Below are 23,645 nucleotides of genomic sequence, written 5' to 3' on the forward strand. Positions count from 1 at the left end.
ACGAACCCGCCTAACAGATAGTGATTGACAGACGCGTAAGCCAATCATTGCCTTTGAACCAGATTCCCACGTCTCTGCTTGTCATGATTGTTTTGATTATTTGACCGAAGAGTTGAAAGCATGTGGAGAATAGGCCACAAAACGAAAGAAAACGAAGATATGGTTATTAAGGCATTCGACAAATTGATATAATGGCTCCAGAAAACATATGCGGAACCATTTGAAAAGTTTCATAAAATAATTATATACTGTTTATAAATGCGATATGCTGTACATATAACAAATTATCTCTTGCTATTCATTCCAGTCATATACAGCCAATTAATGCAAGACATATATTTCACCAAAGTGGGTATTTTGAAGGAACCAGCGTGGATGTGTTTGTTGTGGGCTTGCCCCCAACAGCCAATAAGAGCCGACTGGGCGTGAGCTACTGAAAAACAAGTTTGTTTGACTTGAAGCAGAGGCTCCTCCTGTAGAACCAGTGATATCGTCCAATGGGAAGCTCAAAAACCGAGTGGGGTGATCTAACGTCACATCTCTGAGTCTAGTGATTACATCATGTATATCTATGTGAGAATAGTGATGGCAGCAGTTTGGGATATCATGCAGGAGTAGCGGTAGCCAAAAGTAAAAAGAAAAAAAATAAATAAATAAATAAAAGGAAGAAAAAGAAATTTGTCATTTTTTTGGCCAAAGAAATTTATGAAGAAACTAAATCTTTGCCCCATTGCCGTTACACAATAAATAAAAAGGTAATCTAGTAAAGTGAGGATTCTTCCAGTGATCACTGAAAATATAAACAACGTAAACAATAAGAAAGGCACATGTCCAGATCAGCATTAGCTGAAGCAAAACTAAAGGTACAGTCTGATCACAGTGAGTGTAACATATATACAATGGAGGAGCCACACAAAAGCATATGGGGAAATAGGTCAATGACCGAGAGTAGCACTGCAAAGTTGGGCTGGAGTTATGTTAAAAAGGCTCTCAGCAAGCCTGGTATTGTTGGTGATGGAGTGTGTTTGTGTGAAAGTGCATGCCTTATTCACTTGATGTTTGAAACCCTTTCAGTGAAGCTCCACATGCAACCAAAAGTGAAAAAAAAAACTTTCATAAAATCCATGTGTGACCAAGATTTGTTTACATTTTATGTGTGCTGAGCCACTGGAGCGGAGCAGAGTGGGTGAAGTGTCCATGGCCCAACCTATACAAGGAAGTGGGGGGCTCATGTGTCAGTGAATGGCCAGTACAAAGCAAGATTGAAGGTGAGTTGCATCAGCATGAGCATTAAGGAGAGGCAGGAGACTGTCACACAGCCCTGAATTTTAAAATAACCACAAACAGTTGTGAGGTAGAGGTCACACATTGCTAGTGTTTTATTGGGCAGTTACAGACGTGCATTAGGTCAAACAAAAATCTGACCATTAGTAATGGCAGCAGACGGCACAGCCAAACAGACATTAGGCATCTGCCAACAGAAAACAAGCCTCTCTTCCATGTTCACAAAACATCAGTTCAATGTTCTGCTTCATCAGTATTAAAAAAAAACATTCAGCAACCATTTTGAGAGCCAGAATTTCAAGGAATACGTGTTGCATTCAGGACTGATGCCCCATAAATGCAAGAAACACAACGCACTGTTACAGATCCAGAGATGTGTAACACACAGACAGAATATTGATAAATCTCCCTTTTAAAGGATCTCTTACATTTTTAGTAATCTTCTTTGTTCAGCCTGCAAGGTTAAAGATTTTCAAAGAGAATAATGTCTGATTGTAAATGTAATGCTATTATCTCAGTTACCTCGTAACCATACTAAACCTATATAACCATTAAAAAAAAAAAGTTAAAGCTCATTAATTTTTCTCAACTAAAATATATTTAAATATTTAATTGTAATGATTATGTAGACACAAATAATTTTTAAATGCCACAGTTGCATTTATGTTAATAATAACACAAATATTTCCCTCTAGCGAAAGGCCTATACTGACAATGGATAATTCAAAATTTGATGCATGATTAGGGTTTTTCAACTGGGGAGGAGATTCAAAGAAAATGTCTCAATCGACAAAGCTTTTACTGAAAATACACAAAAAAAAAAATCCCTTTTTTTAAGTGCAGAGCAACGTTCAAATAAAGAGGAGCCTCAGCAAAAGAACTGGAATGAAGACAGGATTGCTTTTTGCCTCAAAGTGTGATTTTAACTACACCAAAGGCAAACTCTATCCAGAGCTAATTTGCTGAAATTACAGAAATTCTTGGCAGAAGCTCCAATGACAGCAGATGAATTAAAATAACAAATAAAAATAAGCATTAAAGTAACTGTTTGACTGCACAAATCAAAAGAAATTATTTTTTTTTTCTTTTCTTTTTTTTTGCGTGCTTCAGCCTCAAAAAGATCAATGGTGAAGGGTATGGACAATTTTTCTTTTTTACATCAACTATAAAAAATATAATCAGGGGATCAAATAATACATAAACCTCTCTGTCCTCTGGATATAACTATGAGCCATACACTTTTAACCAGATACAGAAAGTAAAATCCCTGTATTTTGAGGTATATCGATTACATAGTATAGAGTAAGTGATGAGCTACCTATGTGCATACATCCTTTAAAACAGTTACTGTAATTACTGTAAGCTATACGTTTGTCTTCTAGTTGATAATGGTGCTAAGCTGAGTCGTGCTGATCATTTAAATGTTTTGTTTTGTCTAGAATCTTTATGTAAATTTTAATATAAGTTTTTGCACTCCTATACGTTTGACAGTCCATTAATCCACTTCTAGGTGAACACGCGCTGAAATTACACGTTTAGAAAACTTATGTGCAAATTGTCAATCTAAAGACCATTTCCCATCCCCTAGAAAAATAGTAACCATCTTGTAAACACAAAGCACAAAATACAGTTTTGTTTTTGCTTCAGAGTCCACAAACATTAACATAGCATGGGAAGGGATTTTTTTTCACATGAATGTGATGACTGTTCTGACAGGTAAATTCAATTCTAGTTGGTCATTAAAGCCTTAAAATTCTTTGGAATGACTAAAAGTCAAGAGCATACTTTTTCTCCACTAATTTGATGAAGTTTTCCAGAGGACTGAAAAGACAGATGTGAAATATTCCTTGGGCATGTTCCTTTCCCTTTGTCTTTTCAAATGCATAATAGAGAATCCTAACATATGGTTTTTAGATTTTTTTGTTTTTTTCCCTTTGGTTAAAGGAACGCCGGCATACACTGATCAAGATGAGCTAAGAATTAGCTATTATATTATTATTTAGCAACATTAGCCTGCAGACACCAGTCTTTTCTCCACGCATATCTCAGTATTAGAAGCATGACTACAACGCTAATTGGAGTACTTGAGCGAAAAATTTTTTCATTGATCGACCATAACCACAGCGCTAGTACATAGTACAGAACAAAACTATAAATGCATAAATTAGCAATTAGCAGAATGTAGATAAACAACATAATATAATCCTAATTGTATGCTTCCATACGGACTTAATGCAGCGTACGTTCTCCATTAATCTCGCAGTAATATACCACAATTTTAAACCACATCAGACAAGTTAAGTTGTCTTCCTTTGGCGGCGCACAACAAATAAGATGCAGGGTTGCAAGTAGTACATCCCACACTAACAGATTAATACATCCATATATAGTAAAACGCAACACAGTTGTGCGCAGTAAACATGTTGGACCTCTATAAGTTAGAGCAACAAGGTGGCAAGAGAACAACAAGGAGGTCACTTGCTACACCACTGCCAGTCAGCGATGAAATGGGACTGGAATGACTGTTAGGATAGAATCATTTAGGGCGAGGACCTTTAGACACCCTAGAGAAGGGACCGAGGTCCCCTGAGAACAGTCTACAAGGCAAACAAGGCGTCCTCCGTCCGTTCAGCCTTCTTGTGGGAGCTACCAGGGGCACGGGCAGGGTGAGCAGGGTTGGCTCCTGGGGGAGATGGCAGGGAGTCTGCTGCCTTGGCTCGCTCCTCCAGGAACTTATCAAACTCTGCAGAAAACAAATTGAATTGTCAGAGACATGGAAAGTTGAAGGTTTTTCAGTGTTATATTTTGAACTCCTACAAGGGTCAAAATATACAAAACTTCATACATGCTGGAGTTATTGGAACAAAAACAAAACTATGATCACTTCATACCTTCACTGGTCACTCCTTCCTCTGTGGTATCCCCTTTCTATTAAGAAGAAAAAAAGTTACAAAATAATATGCACATTTCAGCAGAAACTATCACATTTATGGAGTTGTCTTTATTTCAAAAGACAAAGATAAACCTTAGTGAACAGTGTAAAAAGCGTCATACAAGTCAAAATGCATGTAAAGTTCACCGAAATATCCATACAACGTCGCTCATGAAGGATCCATCAGTCATGCATCCTTTCACACTTTTCGCAAGTGTAGACAACAAATAACCTTCATTAGCCCAACTGCACATCCTCCACATGCATATGTTAAGGAAGCTCATATCACCTGTTATAACTTGGCTATCATTAGCACTATGTTAGCATTTGCAAGCCAAACCTCACAGGAAACTGTTAGATGTCAATCTAACAATCTTGGTGGAAACAGATTAAAGTGAATGAAAGGACACGAAGTGCAAGTAAACTTAAGTCAAAGGTATGTGGTTATATGAGACGGATGGAGGAAGTGTGCTACCAAAGAAAAAGCAAAAACAAAACAGAGGTAAGAAGAGAGAGAGAAAAAGAAGAAAAAAAGATATAAATCAAGGTAAAGAAGTCTCACCACGTCAGCACAGAGCCACTCCTCTATGTCATCCATGACAGAGGACTGCGATACGGGGATCTATGGAGCAAAGCCATGGACAAACCAAAGGGTAGCACCAAAGCCACACAACAGAGCAGACACCCAAAGCAGACAACAAAAACAAAAATCATAACACACACACACACACACAAACGTAACAAGAATAGGAATCACCAAAGGCTCAGAAAGGAAAATGATCAAAATAAAATTAATCAAAATGAGAACAAAATTAAAAATGTGCTCAAAAGACACATTCAACCCCTCTCAAGTCTGTGCTCTTATTATTTTGTCATGTGCAACTCAGCTGTCTTATCTGAGAACAGGAGTTCCCAGGTTGTGTATTGTTCTCATTAGTTCTGTAGCGCTGACATGGCTTAACAGCTGCCGACTAATGTCACGCAGCAGCGTTAATTATTCCACATCATTAGTTAATTAGCAAATCGCTTGAACGTTATTAAGAGATTGATTGGATGGGAAAAGCTGATAGCACAGGGACCATTGAGAGGAAGGGCAATCCCACGGCATACACACACAATCACACTGCACACACAAACACTACATGGTGTGCAGTGACTGTGAAGATGAAAGCCGTGTCAAGATGGACAGCGCGTGCTTGTGTTCCTATTTATGTGGGCATCAAATGATGAAAAGTGTGTTGCATTGTATGTCACTGAAAAAGGAAACTTTCCACTATGGTTCAAGACTTTCCACTATGGTTCAAGATACTGTAAGTCCCCTTGTAAGGAATAAACAATGAAGGAAAACTGGAAAAGTCACTTGAACGCTTTTTGTTTACACAAGCAGAAAAGGCATAGTTCACATAGAGTTCACATACGATATCTAAAGGTCTCATCTTCCACATCTTTTTATTGCCTATGCCATTAAGTCAAAGTCCACATTTGACGTCTACCTGAGATCAAAGTTAAATAAGAGAAAACGAAACCTTTTCCTGTAACGCTGTTATGTGCTAAACACGGGTGGGGTTTCCTCGTGAGTTCACAGTGAAGGAGCATTTCAAAATAAAGGCCAAGGCAGTGGAAGTCCTGCGCAGGAGAAATACACATGCAGCTGTGTGAATAGGGGGACGAGTGATAGAAAAGTGAGCAATGAGACGTCTTATCCTATCATGACTCACAGTTGATGCAAGTGTAATCCACTATAGTAAAATATTCAGTCATAACATCAACTTCATTGTTCCACTGTTACACATATAACAGCTACTGGTTGATCTGTTAGTTGATCTATTTCAGATTAGTGTGAGACATGTGAGGTTGTTACATCTAATGTATAAGATCCAAAGACAGTTAGAGGACAGCTGACAAATACTCCCACTATACAGCAAACCATCATCCATTTCCTTGTTATTTTATGCTTGGATAATATGTTATCAGCACTTTAACAATGTTCATTAGTGTTGATATTGCTGTGTGGCAGAAGTATCTGCAGTTTTAGTGCGTGACTGTTAAGAGATGTTTCAAGTTGACGACCTAATGGACATATTCCATCCATAAAGAGGTGGCATCAAAGGAATGCATCAGTAATGCTTGCCCATGTCAACAGGGTACAAAAGAGGTGGGCAATACAGGTAAATTCTTACATCACTATATAATTTACTTTATATCACTGCAGTGAAACATTATTTTCTGAAAATTAATAAGGGGGAGTTGTATCAATAAAATAACTAAAAGAGATGTGTTTTCTGTTGATCCAGTCAATTAAAAACTTAACAATTCCAGATAATTGATTATGCAAATAAAATCCTGTAAATTTGCAACATTGCCTAATAAATGAATAAAACGATTTCAGATTACACGTGGCTATCAGAAGCAGTAAAGTAAAATTACCTTCAATTGGCAAATATCTAACTCAAGGTATCATCATATTGCCCAACACTAGAGTACTACATCTGCACATGACATGGAGGTGGATGTTCATAAGGGGGTAAACTTCACTGGCACTGAGCTCATTCGAGCATTCCAGGACAAAGCGGTGAGATGAGGCTGAAAAATGAGGAGCAGCTAATGAGGATTATGGATGATGCCGCAGAAGGTTGAGAGCAGGAGTGATGCCGGACATGAGGGAGGGGTAGGAGGACACACTGAGGATGGAGTCCTCACCATTCCTTGGGTAATAAGCCAGCTGTCTATGGGCAGCTCCTGATCTGCTGGGTTATCATCCCCTTTTACCCTCAGCTGAATCAACAACAGAACAACACCTTACACAAGAGAAGAAAGGTAGCAGGCCCCACCACAGCATAGCACACAGTGCAGAGAGAGAGACAGAGGAGAAGTCAAATATGCAAGAGACGACTGCCATTTAAAGGAGGAGGGAAAACAGGGGAGAACAAAGAAAATGGTGAAAAGGTTCATTCCATAAAGATGAAAATGAGGAAAATAAAAGGGGAAAATAGTCTGTACGAGTCATAGGGTACGTGAGGAAACTTAAAAAGGCATGGTATGCGTTTCAGAATCATCTGTGTACATAATGACAACTGTGCAAATATATTGCAAAGTGTGCTGCGATCATGAAACTAGTGTGTGATTTTTGTGTTTGACTTTCTAGACAAACCAATTATGTGGAGTTCTATTTAAATAAACTGAACGAAGTAAGAACTGATATCTGGTTTACATAATGAAAAATCTGACTCCATGTTTCACCTTGAACAAATGAAAAAAAATTTCACATGTTAACTGCTCACTTTCATTTATTTATAGGCACAGTTACTGAACTGCAAGACATTTATTTTGGCAACAGTCAATACACAAATCTACGCCTTTTCGTTAGATCAACGTTGTACACCGGACAAATGTCACTGTTGAATATACAGCATCACAGACCATCACATGCAGGGAGAGACCAACGCCTCAGGACAGACTCGTACGGGAAGGCCTGTCAACTATGTGAATAACACAGCCCACACTCCATATATGACAGCCACATTAAACTGCATGCATCAGTGTACTCACCCCTCCTGTGTTCTGTTGTCTCACATCCAAAGCTGAGGCCAGTCCACCCAGAGCCTGAGGGTCCTCATACTTTACACTGTGCACAAGAAAAAATAAAGAATGCAGCTAAAATACACCAATGAGGAAGCAGAACAAAAATTTAACAAGAAAAAAAATAACAGATGTGACAAACAAAGCAAAAGTCACCAGTCACAATAAAAAAATACAGTAAAACACACAACAACTGAGAAACATGTCTCTCTTGTCCTTACTTCATCACTTCTATTATTTCTACCTAGGTGTTCAACCTACAGCTGAGGGCAACAAGGTCTTGCTGCAGAAAATACCAGATTAACATTCACACCCTGGAGGCATTCAAAAGCCATTCCAGAAACATGCAAGGGGAAATAATTGGCATAAGAAGATGACATAAAGGCAAGTTAAGGGAAAGTGACGAAACCAAACTTTATCACGGAATAGAAAACCTGCATGCAGTGGACATCACAGAACAAAACTGAGTAAAAGCGCCCAGGGGTGGATTTTATTTTAAATATTAAAGGTGGTTATGAATAGCTATTTAATTAAAATAGATTACACCCTGAAGAATAACATGACAGGATCTGGGCTGCCCCAGAAGCAAAAACTAGAAATCTAGACCTACTTTTTGCGCTGCTCAGCCAGAGAGCTGCTCCTGGTCTGGGCAAACATGTCAAAGTCATCCTGGTTGTGAGCTGATAGGGAGGACAGGGTACCGCTCACGCTGTCTGAAGCCACATCTGGAGAGAGAGAGAGAGAGAGAGAGAGAGAGAGAGACAGAGCAAGTGAGAGAGAGAGAAGAAAAGTGACAGGATAAATGGAATGAATGACAAAATGTAACAGATGTTCAGCACTCAGCACTCTACATCAAGCTCGACAAGAACGAGGATATATCCGCGCTTTGACCACAATACTAGTGTGCAGAGACATTGTAGAGATCAACAGGAAGCTAGCAGTGGTATGAAAGCGCAATGAGTTATGCTGCTGGGCTTCTCTCCTTTTATTAGCCAAATCATCATCTGCTACTTTTCCAATACAAGGTCAGCAGAGACTAGTGGAGAGGAGGAATGTTACAACTCTGGGGAGATTGACATATGAGCATGACAGTTGGGATTTGGAAGCAAATATTTTTTTTTTGTCTCCACCCTGGAAAACAAGACATTTTGTTCTTACCAAGACCAGCTAATGCAGAGGACAGCGAGGCTGTGGTGGGGTTGGCAGTGGCTCCAGTGGTGGAGCTGGGTGGGGGGCTGGAGGAGATCCTGGGCGTGACCACGGCAGGGGAGCCTGGGCCAAGGTCTATCAGGTTGTCCTCTGTGGCCTCATTCAGCGTCTGTAAGAAAATTAATGGAAATAAGTATGAAACAATGTCAATAGTGATGTTTTGCTAAAATTGATGAATGTAACAGAGTTCAGCCAGCAAATGGAAATGGAGGAAGCTTGCTGAAGTTTGTTAAAGAAATCAGATTGCAGAGTGTTTTGTATGCAGAGAGAATACTTTGTAGCAACTGAAAGTCTACAAGACTGACTATTTACACAATTTGAGACAACATTGTGGGTGAGTGGTTGTGGATTGGAGGGTATGCGCGAGAACAATACTAAGGGCTGAATAAACAGACTTCAGATGTGTGAGGCAGAAGGCAAGAAGGAGGGGAGGGAAGGACACATAGTATCTAGTTTCACACTGTGGCACTGATGCTGACACATCTTATGGGTCTAAGCATTAGCTCCACACAGCAGAAATGTTAACATTTCATCGCGCTGTTCAACCCAGCACACTGGCCAGGACTGAACATGGCACTAGTTTCATACTTGCCTCCATCAGCTAGCCACCACACAAACAGACAGAACACACAGAAAGATCAACAGAATGCAAAAACAAACAGCTACATGGGATGCAGTGAGAGATGCTCCAATCCTCTGGCCAGTCACTCACATTGGCAAATGTACTCTCCAAATAGCAGATTGGAACTAGTCCTGCTTTGCTCTTCCAGTTTCGATAAAGCTGAAAGCAATCTGCTTGCATTACATATAAATGCTATGTTGTGTATTCTAGTATAACAGTGAGTAAATAATAGGTATTAATTCAGACACTAAACTGGTTAAATAAGCACAAAAAAGGACTATTTGAATGGATTTATGTTTGAAACATCACACAGCCTTCATGTTAGACAAGCAAAGCAAAGTTACATGTACTGAAATGTTAAAAAAAAAAAATATATATATTTACAAATTTTTCTGAAAACATGCTAAAAACAACAAAAACTAAGTGACCCAAAGAGAGAATTTGGGGTTGGTTCCGCTGACAGTACTTACCCCGTTGTTCTGTGTGGCTCTGCCCGACCTGTACCTCTCGTACCTGCCAGCCAAAATCTCTGTGAGCTTCAATTACTTACATCTTTCAACTTCAGAAACCACATGAAAGAGACATTTTTATCAGGGTGAAACTGCAGCATGTTTAAAAAGGAATGGGTTATGCACAGTCCTTCATACAAGCTCAAACTGTGCTCAATAAAAATGTGATTTTTCATTGAAAAATTCTGGCATGATCACAACTGGAGGCTCATCTTTAAAATCAAGGACTGAGATCGAGTCTGATTGATGCCATACCTCTCATATCGAAGGAAAATGTTGTTGAGGTCGTCATTGACATGTAGCAGCTCTTCAGTCACTTCTTCATTAGAGACGCGTGAAATCAGTTCAACCACTCTCTGCTGCATTGCCCTGCATGTTCTGTTCAGCTCCTTGATAGGTTGGCAAATCAACAGATTGATCAATGGATGAACTGATACATCCATAGACAGAGACAAAGGAAGATGTGTGGAGAAGAGTGAGCTATAGCAAGACACACAAACAAATAGGCAAACTAATGACATGGCATTATATGGCTCCATCTTGACAGAATGGGAGGAGAACACTGTCTAAGTCTGGGAGTATTAACTGTACAATAAGTATGCTGCACATATATTTTTGACAAGGCATTCCGCAGGTTAGAAATATTTGCTCAGCTGTGTAAAGATTCTGTGAATGTGTTTTCTGTAGCAAATGGAAAAAAGAACAAGTCAGAAAAGGTTGCACATAACCATTATAATTGGCAAGAGGCCCCTTAGCTCAGGCCAGATCCATGCAGCTGACAAAAACACCTGAGTGGATTTGGCATGAGGAGATTAAAGTCTACATGAGTTTCTATACCACTGGTTAAATGCCAATTCCAGGAATTTTACCACAGCCAACTAGTTCATGATAAGTTGTGGGAGAGTTGAGCATATCCTCTGAAATCTAAAGAAAGTGCTCCCCCTGGTGGCTGCACATAATTTCAACCCTTTAAAGCTGATGTGCCATATTTGAAGGCTTTTTGCTTTCTGAAATAACTTACTGTACACTGTGTGGGAATTCATGTAGTAAAATATTTGCATGTGTATGAGTGAGGGTGCTAGTATAATGTCTTGACAGACCATTTCATCAAAAAAAGAAAAAAAAAAAAACAACTCCAAATTATTATCAATTTGCATGCCACAAATCATCTGATGCCTGGTTAGACACAACTTAAAATACACATCAAAATCCAGATTTATTTCTGTTGTTGTTGATTCAAAAAATCATGTCATGTGAGGCACAACATAAACAATAATGTATGAAGATGCGTGTATGCGTGTTAAGATAGACCTCATACTGTATTCATATGCCTCTCACCTGAAGCAATTCCAGGTCAGAGGCATCCTCCTGGCCAGGAACCATCTCTGTTAGCATCTCTGACATGACTTTGGTGTTTCCTCTCACAACGTCCAGCTCACTGCGCAGCCGGGCGATCTGAAAGCACAGAAGGTTAAAGATCATTTCAAAACATCCAGGGCTGCAGATGGTCTCGCAGGAGGGAGATGGGTCATGATATCTAATGAAAATCTTGTACTCAGCTTTGATTAAAAAATGTACTTAATTGCTAAACTCTGGATAAATCTGCTTTATTTAGTCATTTATTTATCCAAATAAATGACTGCACTTTAATAGCTACATTTCACATGTTGTCACCTGTTCAGGGGTCGCGGTGATGGGACTGGGCATCTGGGGGCCCTGTGTGGCAGAAACAGGGCTCGAGGAAGGTTTTGGAGTCCCGGCAGGAGGTGAGGAAGGAGCTAGGTACTTGATCATGGCTGGGTCCACCTCTGGTGTGCCCTGCAAAAAAAAAAAATGCATTTATGGATATTGCTGTGTAAATATAATTATGTGCTTGTTCAATTTGTGCTTTTCTTCCTTCTCACCCTCTGTGGCGTGTGGATGGGAGACAATGCATCCAGGTCTGCCATTGGGAATTCAATGCCTTTCCTCTTCAGTTCCTCATAAACGTGGACCACACCAGTTAGGTCAGGGCTACTTCTGAAGGCATCAGCCCAGGCCTGCCACAACATTCACACATTGTGACATACAGTAAACATACATCACAATATCAGCACAAAGAGATTTTTTTCCTGCCCTGTGCGCAAAAACGACGAAAATAAATGGTCAAATAACTCCTCTCAGACACACACACTCTCTGTAGGCATAAACAGACCGAGGGCAAAAGGACAGAGTGTAAAAGAGGAGTGTCCATGGGGTCTCCTTCAACAAATCCCTATAAATAATTAAGGGAGATGGAGAACACCACCTGTTGGCCAGCACAGGTGAACCTTAGGTAAATTGATAACACCAGAGTCTGCCATCCGTGGTGCAACACTTGGGAAGTGGAACACATGGTGTCCACCTGGCCTCCCAGCAACCACCACTGATATGTTTGATGCCATTTATAAAACTGTCTGTTACCATCACAAGTCTCATTCATTATGCCACATTTCATGCAATTTTGGATCAAAAGTGTGGCTTAGTCAGTAAAAACGGAAACATATACCTGTATGAGTGACAGCACTTTGTCTTGAACGATGGTTGGGGGGTTTGATTTGGGGGAGATGATTTTGACCAACACACCGTCAATGAAATCTCTGTTGGCCACCTGGACATGAAACCTGTGACCGCAGTTCTTCACACATGTTTCCAAAACCTGCATGTGTGTGTGAGAGAGAGAGGGTGAGAGTGAGAGTGAGATAGATTAAACAGAGGTAGAAGCCAAGCAAATCAAACAAGTTTGTGTGTGAGAGGCAACTGATAAACAGAAGGCTCGCTAGTGTTCACAAAATATCTCAGTTAGGATGTTTTCATCTCGTAGAGGTGCTTTTAACTGGGAGAGTTGTCAAAGACATGGGTGGGTATGAACACAGCTCAAAGACACGACCACAGACAACCCTGAGAGTGGCCGGGAGAAAAGACAACAAGATTAACAAAAAAAGGAGACAAGATCTGTAGAGATCCACTTTGCTGGGTGGAATCCAGAACCCACAACTTGGACACGTTTTCCTGAGAATAAAACCGTCATCAATGCAATCATTGCACAACTGAAACATAATTTAATGCCAGCTTTAAAGTAAAAAAAGTAAGACTTTCTCACGGTTAGCGCCAGCATCACTTCTCTGTAGTTCTTGTTGCCACAGAGTCTCTTCTTCAGGGCCCGCATGGCATCTTTTGGCCTGGAGGGAAACGGCAGAGAAGATACAGCTGGATAAAGCCCCCCAGCTGAGAGTAGGCATAACATCTTTGACTTTGTGGGAATAAATGATTTTTCTGCGGCACAATAACAGATGCCAGTCAGTCTGTCGGTGTAACTGTCCGACTAAGACAGAGAAGGATCGTCACACCATCTGTCTCTCTCTTTTCTTTCTGAGTGACTATCTGTTTCTCCCAAGGCAACATCAAAGTTACCCTTGCATGATGAGTTCAGGCTGGCTTTGTGCCTCATACTGCACATCTCCTCACCGAAGATGAAGAGCAATACATTTTTATGAACTCCTTCATGACATACGGTACATTTATTATGTGAGGGAGCTGAAATAGATGGAGATATGAACATAAAGTATGACAGATACCTTCCTCAGACAGCACCCTCTGTGTGTGTGTGTGTATTCAGTGTGTTTCTGATTCAGTGTTACAGTTGCCTTTTTGGTTTTGATTGGTGCGGAAAACATACGTTCAGAGAAAAAAAAAATATTTTCCAAATTTCCTGAGTCTAAGTCTGGAGCTAACCAGATGTCGTCTACATTTCTGAAGACAAGAAGTTCTGTGTTCTGTGAAGCTGAACTCCTTTTCTGCGTGTGGTTGTGTGTATGTGTGTGTGCTTTGGGTGTGACAGAGACAGCCCCGTGTCGCATGCCAAGACAATGAGTGTGTGTAGGCATGAAGAATGTGAGAAAGCAGGAGGAAAGAGACGAGGGAAAGTGCTGAGGGAAAAAGGGAAAAAGACAGACTCCAATATTCATTCCGGCTGGGTTCTCTTGACTATTACATTTATTTAGGCTGCAAAACTGTCTGATTTATATGCCTAACTGTGGGTGCACTAAAAACTTTTTACTCTGGGATACATAACCACAAGTGAATTCAGTGGCGTGGAAGAAAATGTTTTATTGTATATTAAAGTCTTAGATCACAGTCGTACACTGAGATGCAAAATGTGATGTACAGCTTTTGTGGTCTGGCAGAAAGTAACATTTCCAAATCCTGAGGAACGCAGCTTTTTGTTAATGAACACTGATATACAGATATGAGCAAATAAAAAGGCAAATTATTTCATTTTTGCTTGTGTTGTATCTTACATTCTCACATAAGATGTAAGATTTAAATCATGTCTTATGAAAGAAGTAGGCTGGGCACCTTTCAAAGTAGGACACGGACATAAGAATTGCATTCATTAATACATTCATTCATTCATTCAGTCATTCATTCATTCATTCAGTCAGTGACACCTAAAGAAAACAAAAGGCTTTCTGTAGTGTTGGTGAAGCACAGTAGTCAGTGTATTATTTTCTGGAGTCACTCAGTCAGCCAGTGTGTGACAAAACAATGGAGGTTGTGGGATTGACCAGTTGAGGAACCAGAAGTCTTTTCAGGCCAAATGGCCTCACTAAATCTACTAAATGTTGACATGGCAAATTATGACCCAACAATGACTGACACAAACAATGTGTAGCAGCTCACCCCTCATCCGTCTCGTTTATGATATCACAGATCTCCATGTTGAGGGTCCAGTCCTCAGTCTGCAGGCCTCCATCTGTGGCCCTCTCTGGAGGAAAACACAAAAATGTCAACAGAATATTTAGATTTATACAGCATTATCTCAACTTCAGACCACACAAGAATGACAAATTAAGAGAAAATAAGTTTTTATTTACATTATAATATGTAATATGTGCTGTGAGACAGGAAGTTGCTGGCTTTTTTTTTGTCACACATACAACATGGTTCACAACCCAACATATTAAAATGCAGATATACAGACAATGGAGAAAAACATACGGTTTCTTAAAAATAGAATCACAGTTTTGATTCAGAAGTCTTGGTTACTTGACAACACAAACCTGAGGATGCACACTAATTAAAGCAACCCGTTGTTTAGATAACAGTGGAAGCAAAGCTGTTGTGTAAGCAATCCAACATGTGGTGTTTGGTTTGATCAGATCTGATTGACAGTGACCGAAAAACCCACAACCTGTCATCAGTTTCTGTTGCAAATGCTGCTGGATTCTTCAAAAATATGAGACAAGCACAGAGAAAAACCGAAATACAGACATTTCTGTTGTGTAATGAACGTCCCAACTTTAGCAGACAACACTGAGTTCATGTAAGATCTTGTCATGTCACTCACTGAAGAGAGCTGATTGAGAAAACATGACATCAGGACCTTTACTGTCTTGCTTGGATGTACAATATTTTGTTAGGGAGCAACTTGACAAAATGAAAGTAGAAATTAGTCAAAATAGAACAAAGACAGCAAAAAGTTACAACGTGATAGGATGTCCTACAAAATCCTTTGATAGCTTAACTAGAAGTTATTCTCTTTTAAAAGGGTTGGGAGGAAGTCTTGGTTCAGATCACCACAGTTGTTCACTCCATTAAGTTTTTACAAAACCGTCACCTCCCAATTTCACAAGAAACCCTCATGTGCTATAAAACGTGGCTCACCACCAGTTGCTCCTATGCCTCCAACCCTAGTATATTCACTAAAAGAAGCAAACAGTCAGCTGGAAAGAGGGAAGCTAAGATCATCTCAGAGGACAGCAAAGCTGGTTGTGTGTGTGAAGCAGCTGTGTACTCAGCCACAGAGACCTGCTTTCGCCTTCACACTCCACCCCACCATTTAATAGCATTTTGGCTAAAGCCAGGAAATAATTCAATGCAGACTGTGAGAAGGTACAGTGATGAACTGGCATTGCGGTCCTCACTGCGTTCCTCGCTCTGTCTCTTCCCTCCTACCTCTGTCCCCCAAAATCCATCCATCATGTCTGTGACTGCTGATATCTTTCAGGATCTCAGTCATGTGAGGAGAGATTCAAAGTGAAACAGAAAAAAAAGGTTTCCTACCAAAGAGAGCTGTGACCGAGTTCCTGTGACTGACACTCAATAGATTCTCATTAGACGATTCCTGAGTTTGGACAGGAGAAGCTTCCCTCCCTGAAGCACAGAGGCTCTGAGCAGGCTGTCATGCCCAGGCCAAGAGCCTCTCACTGGGCCATGTTGCCTTCCTTTTGGGAACCTCAGCGTTGGACAAGCCTGACAGCCATGATTTATTCATGATCTAACCCACCCCACCACGCACACGCACACACACAGACAATCAACTTGTCACAGACTGGGCAAGCAAAGAGAGACAGGCTTCTTTTACTTAAGACGCCATCAAACAAACACACTTATCTAAAAAAACAGAAAGACAAAGTGAGTTTCAACATGAGCAGCATTTAAAACACTGTGCTGTGCCTAGGTATTTGGCTGTACAGTATATAAAGCATAAGTTTGGAAGATTTAACCAGCTACTGCCGCTGAGACATCCCACATAATCTCCTCAAGTGGATTGTCAGGTCAAGGCCGGACAGAACTCAAATGGCAGAGACGGAAAGAAAAGAGAAAAATAAAAAATCTGATGTCCCCATGTGAAATGAGCTGAAACGACACTGAACAATCAGAGCCTTGCTAATGAAGATATATTCTGAGTGCATTCATTCATGGTGTTGTGTCAATCCTCCCAGTCCTGGGAATCGACACCACACCAGTGAAGCCAGTCGATCACATGGCTGTAACAGTGTCAGGCTGTGCCACGCACTGCCAACAAAGCCACAAATCCTCTGTCCCTCTCTGGCCGCATCCCTCCACATTTTGTCCTCTTAAGACTCTTCCCTTCTCGACACATTTTCCACCAGTCTTTTGTCTTCACTGAATCTGCTCACTTTTGTCCTCTTCTACTACCTCAGTAGAAGTTTGTAGTCAGCTGCTAGCCAAAAGTTGCAAACTCTGGATAGTTACAGGGCTCTTTAGAATGGAATCAAGCAGTGAAAGAAACTTAAAAATTTCCTTTTAACCAAAATCTGTGAATTAATCACTCACTGAATGGCTGACCATATTGCTTTGGCTGTCTGTACTAATAGCCTCTCTCACAAATATGTTCTTCTTTTTCTCTTCTGGAAAAAGAGGCACAGCAGTTAATAAAGCAAGTAAAGTGCCTTTATTTTGAAAGTTTAGAATGAAGAAGACAAAAAAACAAAAGAGCATGAACTTCCCCTCATGCAAATGACAACAAAAAGATAAAGGCACGCACATGCACACACATCGACACAAATCATTCACCACCACTAACCTGTCCACCACCTTCTCGGTCACTTTAGGAATTGAAAAAGCTGAGCTATATAAAGTTCTACACAATGCATCCCTAATCAAGTGTTATCCGTCTCCCCTGTCTATCGTCTCATTCTCATTGTTTCAGATAAGCTCTAAGCTCCTTTGCCCTACTGTTGTGGTGTACAGCACCACTGCAACAGCCAAACAGACAGCTGCCTGTTCAAAACTGCACAGTGCAGCAACTCAACCACAGAGATCAGGCTGAAGATGCAGCCATCTTCGTGAAATGGGGAAATCCAAGATGTGCTGCATCCAGCCCGCTGTGTGCACGACTCCGTAGGATCTTTGTAGAGTAAAATGTTTGAGACGATGCTCACAGATGGTGCCTGAGGGCCATCTTAGATGACATGGCACACAGCAGCTAGCTAGTGGGTGGTGGGCAATACTTCCCCAGGCCAGAGGACAATAAAGGCCCTCTAATTCCTATAGATGTCCTTCCTCCAAACGGATTTCACCCAGTGCGCTAAGGAGCGAGATAAAAGCATTGCGGGGTTATCTACTTCCTATCTCTAGTTAGTGAAACAAATCCAGGGTAAAACCATGAGAATGAAACACATTGGCCCTTATTTATAAAAGAAAAGTTAGCATGACTTTTACTTGCAGAATAAAATATGTAATCACCAAATGCTCCTTCTCTTACAGCTGCTGCACTTGCTCATTTAAAAAAAAAAGAAGTAGAACTAAATGTTTTAGATCATTTATACAACTTCGTAAATACTGGTATTCTAAATCAATTAAAAACAGTTTACAAATAATGACGGTTAAGGTTTTTCCATTCAAGTCAGTTGAGGAAAGTGACCTGACTCCATAAAAAGAAATAACACAAGTACTGGGTAGGTTGTATTCGGGAAATCGGGAGTAGACACTTCCTCATTATTGGACCTTACTAGAGTTCAATAACCTGGTAAGGATATGAAGCCAAAGAAAAATATATTATTGCACCCAGAATTACATTGCATTGTGAGAAAAATCTTTTCCGTAGTTCACACGGAAAAGCTAGTCTTATCATTTGTCCTATTCTCTCATCTTAAAAGACACGAAAAAGACACCGTGGCAACTGGATCTGAAGTTGTTAATCTCCGAGCAGTCTGCAAAGAACCGGCAACATGCAAAGATAGATGCAACCACACCAAAGGGATGTGGTAGGCCACGTTTGTGTCTTTGTTCTCCTCTGCAGGACACATAAGCTCCACAGAACAGTGCTTTAAGATTTAAAACTACAATAAGCAAGGGTGACCAAACAGTGTGGTCAACTACTGTTCAGAAACTCGGGGAATACTAAACTTCAACTTGACTAAAGCTCTGCAAGCCACTTTGAGCCGCGTCACTACCCTGCCCATGTATCTCCCTCTATTTTAATTTCCTTGAAAGCTGCATTACACTGCCATCACAATTACTGACTGATGTGGCGAAACAAAAATGCACATGTAATTATAACGGAATAAGTTAGGCAGTTTATCTGGCTAATATAAGCTGGAAGCTCATTCCAAGTAAATGACGTTTGCTGCGATGATGCTCGCTAGCTGGCTACGGTATTTCCACTGGCGCAACCTTTCGTAGCGTAAATCCCAACAGCAAATCCCAAATGTTTACCTACGTTCAAATTACTTAAGGTGCGAGAAGTATCACGTACTCTACTCAAAAATTTCAAGGCTAACGTACCTATACATTGGCCCACAGGAGTGCTGTACGGATTGCCAAGTAAGAACTCCATTTTGACAACAAACAATCCGCTCGGGATTGACAGAGGCTGAGGCCCAGAGGCGGTACTATTAAGTCCCGCCCACAAAGTAATGCTATTGGACAAAGAAACAGAGCCTTTCAGATGTATGGCTAGAATCCATGTTGGTTTTATGAAGCTATATTCAACACACGTTTTTTCCACACAGATGATAGTGTTTTACTTGATAGCCCACCGTAGTTGTAAATAAGTGCACAAGCAACGATAAAATGAACTCGAGCATAAATCCTCTGAACTATAAAATATAAATATGCATAACAATTGACTGGAGATATCCTACACTGTACTTTAGAAAAATAACGTCCAATCAAAGAAATAACTTAAAAGAAAAAAATCTAGGTGTCCTTGCTTACCAGTTTATTAGAATCGTGTTGTTAATGTACATATTAATAGTTCGGGCAAGTACATTCATAAGTGAAACGTCTTATTGAACAGAATCATTTGAGTGTACTTGAACGCAGCTTAACGTCAGATAGTTGCTATGTAACGGCGTAAACAACAAAAGTCAGAGGTTCGTTACTGATGGTAAGCTTGTTTGTTCGTTTTTTAAGAAGCTGTTTTGCATTGAAAAAACAACACCAGCTAAATTTTGTGGCCTTGGTAGTTAGCTATGCTTGAAATTTGTTTGGCGTTCTGTCTTTGCTTGGCATCATCTTTAACTGAACAAACCAAGCTCCAAATTAACAAAATATGATCTACTTTCTTGTTAGAGCAGAGGGTAAAGGCAAGTAAAAGCTGCCACCAACCCCTCCAACAGCAGGATGAATGTGCATTGGAATAAATCTGAGCCCATTTTGATCGATGATGAGATTCTGCAGGAGGCCGTAATGGAGAAACTTCCCCTAGGGCAGGCTAGTCATGCTGCAAAGGTGGAGCAGATCCACTTTAGTGAAATCCTTAACCTACATCTGGAATACAGAAGTAAGACCAATTAAAAAAACTTGCTAATCAGAGTCAGAAGATGTATTGGGGCCGGATATGAGAGAGGCTGTTTGTTCGCAGACATCCTGAGGATTGACCACCTATGGGAGTTCACGTCTTTGTCCAGGCTTAATTTGAACAACAACCTCATAGAGAAGATTGAGGGTCTGGACCGTCTGGTGAATCTGACATGGCTTAGTAAGACAAAGCTTTGTTTTATACTCTTTATACTCATACTTTCTTGTCTTAATTGTGCAGGTAAGATGTAACCCAGTAACCATCACTGTCCTTTAGATTTGTCATTCAACAGCATAAAGAAAATTGAGGGTCTGGAGTATCTGCAGAAGCTTGAATTGCTGAATTTGACCAACAACAGAATCTCTGTCATTGAAAACATGGACGCACTTGAGAAACTCACTCATTTCAGCATTGCAAACAACCACGTTGGACAGTTGGACAATGTAACAATATTTTCTCGCATAAATCTGTCAATATTATATGTAACATTTCTGCTTTTTAGTTTCAGAATATATTACAGGTAGTTTCCATAACCTAATGCAACTGAATGCGTTTCAAAGGTGCTCTATCTCAGGAAGTTTAAGAACCTGTCCGGCCTCAGCCTACTTGGAAATCCTGCCTCCAAGGACAGTGATTACAAATTTTTCATTGCAGCCTACTTTCCAAGGTTGATGTTCCTAGATTACAGATTACTTGATGAGAAGACGGTAAGTACAGACAGCAGCATGTTTTGACTCAAATCCAGCTTGCAATCTACTGTATTCACATATGGTTTATTTTAATACCATTAAACCATTTTTCTATTTTGTACTGTATATAAAACTAACATTAACTTACACTTGTCCATGTGCAGAAAAATGAAGCATCTATCAAATACCACTATGTCTTTGAGGAAGTTCGCCACGAGGAGTTGCAGATGCAGCAGGCTCATGAGGCTGAACAAAACCAGAAAGCTGAAATTAACCTGCATACGGTAATATAAAGATCTCATTTGGCAATGCAGTTATTGTCCACTGAGCTCTAAACATTTGTATTCCTAAGATGTGTAAGTTCAGTTTGTCTTTCCTGCAGGATGCCTTTGTGGAGTCCCTGAATGGGTCTTCTCTATTTAAGAGCATGATCAAAGATGATCCTGAGGCACAGACAATACAATGTGTGCCTGGAGTGGCTCCTCTGCTTCAAACATATCCTTTGTTGCATCTGCTTTGTAACAGATGCAAGTGCATTAAGAATGGCATATAATCTGGGGCAATCATTGTTTGAATTCTTTAACATTGTACTTACATTTGAGCACCAAATGGTGGAGCTGTGTATGCAGTTATTTGACACAGGCCTAGCTGAACATAAGCGAAGAGAGACGGAGCTGAGCTCCTTCTTCAGTGCTCAGGCTAAGGTCATGACAGACTACCAGGAAAAAGCATCGCAAATATTGGCAAAGTTTGAGCCGCAACACAAAGAGGTGAGCTGTGGAGGGACATAATGTTTTAAAAAGACCTGTTATGCCTTGTGATGCTAAGTAAATTTACTAAATGTGCCACAAGTATGAGATTATCTCTTGCGTGCACACCATTGTAGAGGATCATGGAGTTGCAGCAGTTATCAGACCCAGACATGCTGAGGGTCAAGATCAGCCACTGCAATGATGAGCTCAGCCAACTGTGTAAAAGCCTGATGGCAGTGGAGTTTCAGCTGGTCAGCCAGCTGGAGGTAAGTTTGTCCAGCTCTGGTTTATTGTGAAAGAAATGTTAAAGGATTGAAGCCACTCTTCATACCCATTGATTGAAGTCATGTTATATAGGGGATTCTGTCACTACAGATGAACTCCTCATAATTTGTGCCCTCTTGTGACAAAAGAAAGTGCTTCTCTACTTTTTCTCATAATGAAGCATTCTGTTCATTTCAGGATGTCATCAAAAAGTTTGACAGCAACATGTCAGACATGATTAACAACTTCAGTGAAACTGCTCAAGGGATATATCCTTTCTCACTGTGTATCAGATTATGAACTTTGAGTCATATCCAGTAATGCTGGTTCATTACTGTTGTCAGGGTCTTGTCCTTACTATTGAGCTATTGTGCTCATAATATACCATTTGGGGAAGCATCTTGCTCCCAGTTCAGTTTTAATTTAATCAAAGCTTGGTCTCGGGGTCCCACTTTGTGTGGTCTACAATCCAGTTTAAACATCAGTGTTTGCATCATAAAGATTGGCAGACAAAAAGTATGGGGTGCAAAATTAATTTGAATTAATAATTAAGACTTTCCATGACTCAGCCATACATTTGCACAATGCCGAGATCTGGAGGATGATTATCATCAAAAGGTAAAGGAGATTGTTGTAGGAACTCTGGAAAATGTGGCCAAGGACGAGCTTGAGGAGGACATCCCAGAGGATGTTAAAATGGTGAGTGTGTGTGTATATATATATATATATATATATATATACTATATATACTATATATATCTACTTCTCAAGGCTTGAGAATTTGCTCATTTTAGCATATGTACATCTAAAGAGATATGCATATTACAACATTAGCGGAAGAACTGCAGTGTATTGTGAATGCTGACAACAGATGAACTTGATTGGGTCAGATGAGGTGATGATGTGGTTTATTAGCAGTGTCAGTGTCCTCAGTGGTGTTTTCTCTGTATAGCTGTTTACAGACAGAGACACAGTGATGGATGCACTAGCCACCAGCCACGATAACCACCTGCTGAAGATCAATGACAGAGAGACTCAGCTGGTAACACGTGTCAATGCGTGGAAAGTGGCCCTCATTAAAGGGGTAGAGAGTTGAAACTACCTGAAAAATCCCGATTGATATTTTTATATGGATGATAAACCTCTCCTTCTGTATTTCACATTCATGATATTTATTTATTTATGATCTTTATGGGTTATTACAGATTGAAGACAAAGAACTGAAGCAGAACCGTATGCGCATCTCAGACATCCACAGATATGTGGACTATTTGAAGGAACAGCTGGAAGACTTTCAGTAGCATCATCAGTAAACCATCTTTGCCCAAATTCTCTGTTATGTATTAATTTTTTTCTTTTTTAAAAAATGTAACAGGACATTTTCACAGCCTTTCACTGTGTACAAGCAAATACATTTCTATGTATGTTCTATCCACAATAAAGTATTCAAGAAATTACTCCACCTGTTAAACTATTTCTACTTATATCAAGATTAAAAGGGATATATTATTGAGAATCAGATATAATAGTAACCTAACATATTATATGTGCCATAATAAATATAATCGTATGTTTTGTCTTACGTGATATGTGTAATAAAAAAAATTAAATATGTCTTTATGAAGTTTATCGAATTATCGCGTTTAGTGTTTCGGGCTTGCTTTTAAATCATTGTTAAGTTTGCTTCACAAATACTCATAGATGAACGGTAGTAGAAAATTTACATACAACTC

The 23,645-nt window shown here is 40.0% G+C and overlaps 2 protein-coding genes across 7 annotated transcripts; one reads left to right on the plus strand and one right to left on the minus strand.

The window, feature by feature from the left end:
* Positions 1 to 1,355: 1,355 nt before the first annotated feature.
* On the minus strand, positions 1,356 to 19,308 carry LOC124073062 (TOM1-like protein 2). 4 transcript variants are annotated; one of them, XM_046414966.1, is made up of 16 exons: positions 19,190 to 19,308; positions 14,837 to 14,921; positions 13,257 to 13,335; positions 12,663 to 12,812; positions 12,040 to 12,174; positions 11,810 to 11,953; positions 11,474 to 11,590; positions 10,391 to 10,524; positions 10,097 to 10,139; positions 8,954 to 9,113; positions 8,406 to 8,520; positions 7,766 to 7,841; positions 6,917 to 6,991; positions 4,779 to 4,838; positions 4,176 to 4,212; positions 1,356 to 4,027 (listed from the first exon to the last, which is right to left on the minus strand). In XM_046414966.1, exons 1-16 carry the CDS (start codon positions 19,239 to 19,241, stop codon positions 3,882 to 3,884), a joined length of 1,608 nt encoding a protein of 535 aa, XP_046270922.1. In that variant the 5' UTR covers positions 19,242 to 19,308; the 3' UTR covers positions 1,356 to 3,881. The 4 variants fall into 4 exon arrangements, with proteins under 4 accessions (XP_046270922.1, XP_046270923.1, XP_046270924.1 ...); XM_046414967.1 differs by lacking the exon at positions 6,917 to 6,991; XM_046414968.1 differs by lacking the exons at positions 4,779 to 4,838; positions 6,917 to 6,991.
* Positions 19,309 to 19,758: 450 nt separating this feature from the next.
* drc3 (dynein regulatory complex subunit 3) lies at positions 19,759 to 23,369 on the plus strand. 3 transcript variants are annotated; one of them, XM_046414972.1, is made up of 13 exons: positions 19,759 to 19,779; positions 19,984 to 20,189; positions 20,271 to 20,387; positions 20,484 to 20,650; positions 20,768 to 20,914; positions 21,061 to 21,180; positions 21,279 to 21,391; positions 21,492 to 21,666; positions 21,783 to 21,914; positions 22,111 to 22,181; positions 22,488 to 22,611; positions 22,865 to 22,996; positions 23,118 to 23,369. In XM_046414972.1, the coding sequence occupies exons 2-13, from the start codon at positions 20,030 to 20,032 to the stop codon at positions 23,211 to 23,213; spliced, it is 1,554 nt and encodes a 517-aa protein (XP_046270928.1). In that variant the 5' UTR covers positions 19,759 to 19,779; positions 19,984 to 20,029; the 3' UTR covers positions 23,214 to 23,369. The 3 variants fall into 3 exon arrangements, with proteins under 3 accessions (XP_046270928.1, XP_046270929.1, XP_046270927.1); XM_046414971.1 differs by lacking the exon at positions 19,759 to 19,779 and having other exon boundaries at positions 19,785 to 20,189; XM_046414973.1 differs by lacking the exons at positions 19,759 to 19,779; positions 20,484 to 20,650 and having other exon boundaries at positions 19,783 to 20,189; positions 20,862 to 20,914.
* The last annotated feature ends 276 nt before the right edge of the window (positions 23,370 to 23,645 follow it).

The sequence above is a fragment of the Scatophagus argus genome, chromosome 16 (assembly GCF_020382885.2).
Source record: "Scatophagus argus isolate fScaArg1 chromosome 16, fScaArg1.pri, whole genome shotgun sequence".
Taxonomy (NCBI): domain Eukaryota; kingdom Metazoa; phylum Chordata; class Actinopteri; family Scatophagidae; genus Scatophagus; species Scatophagus argus.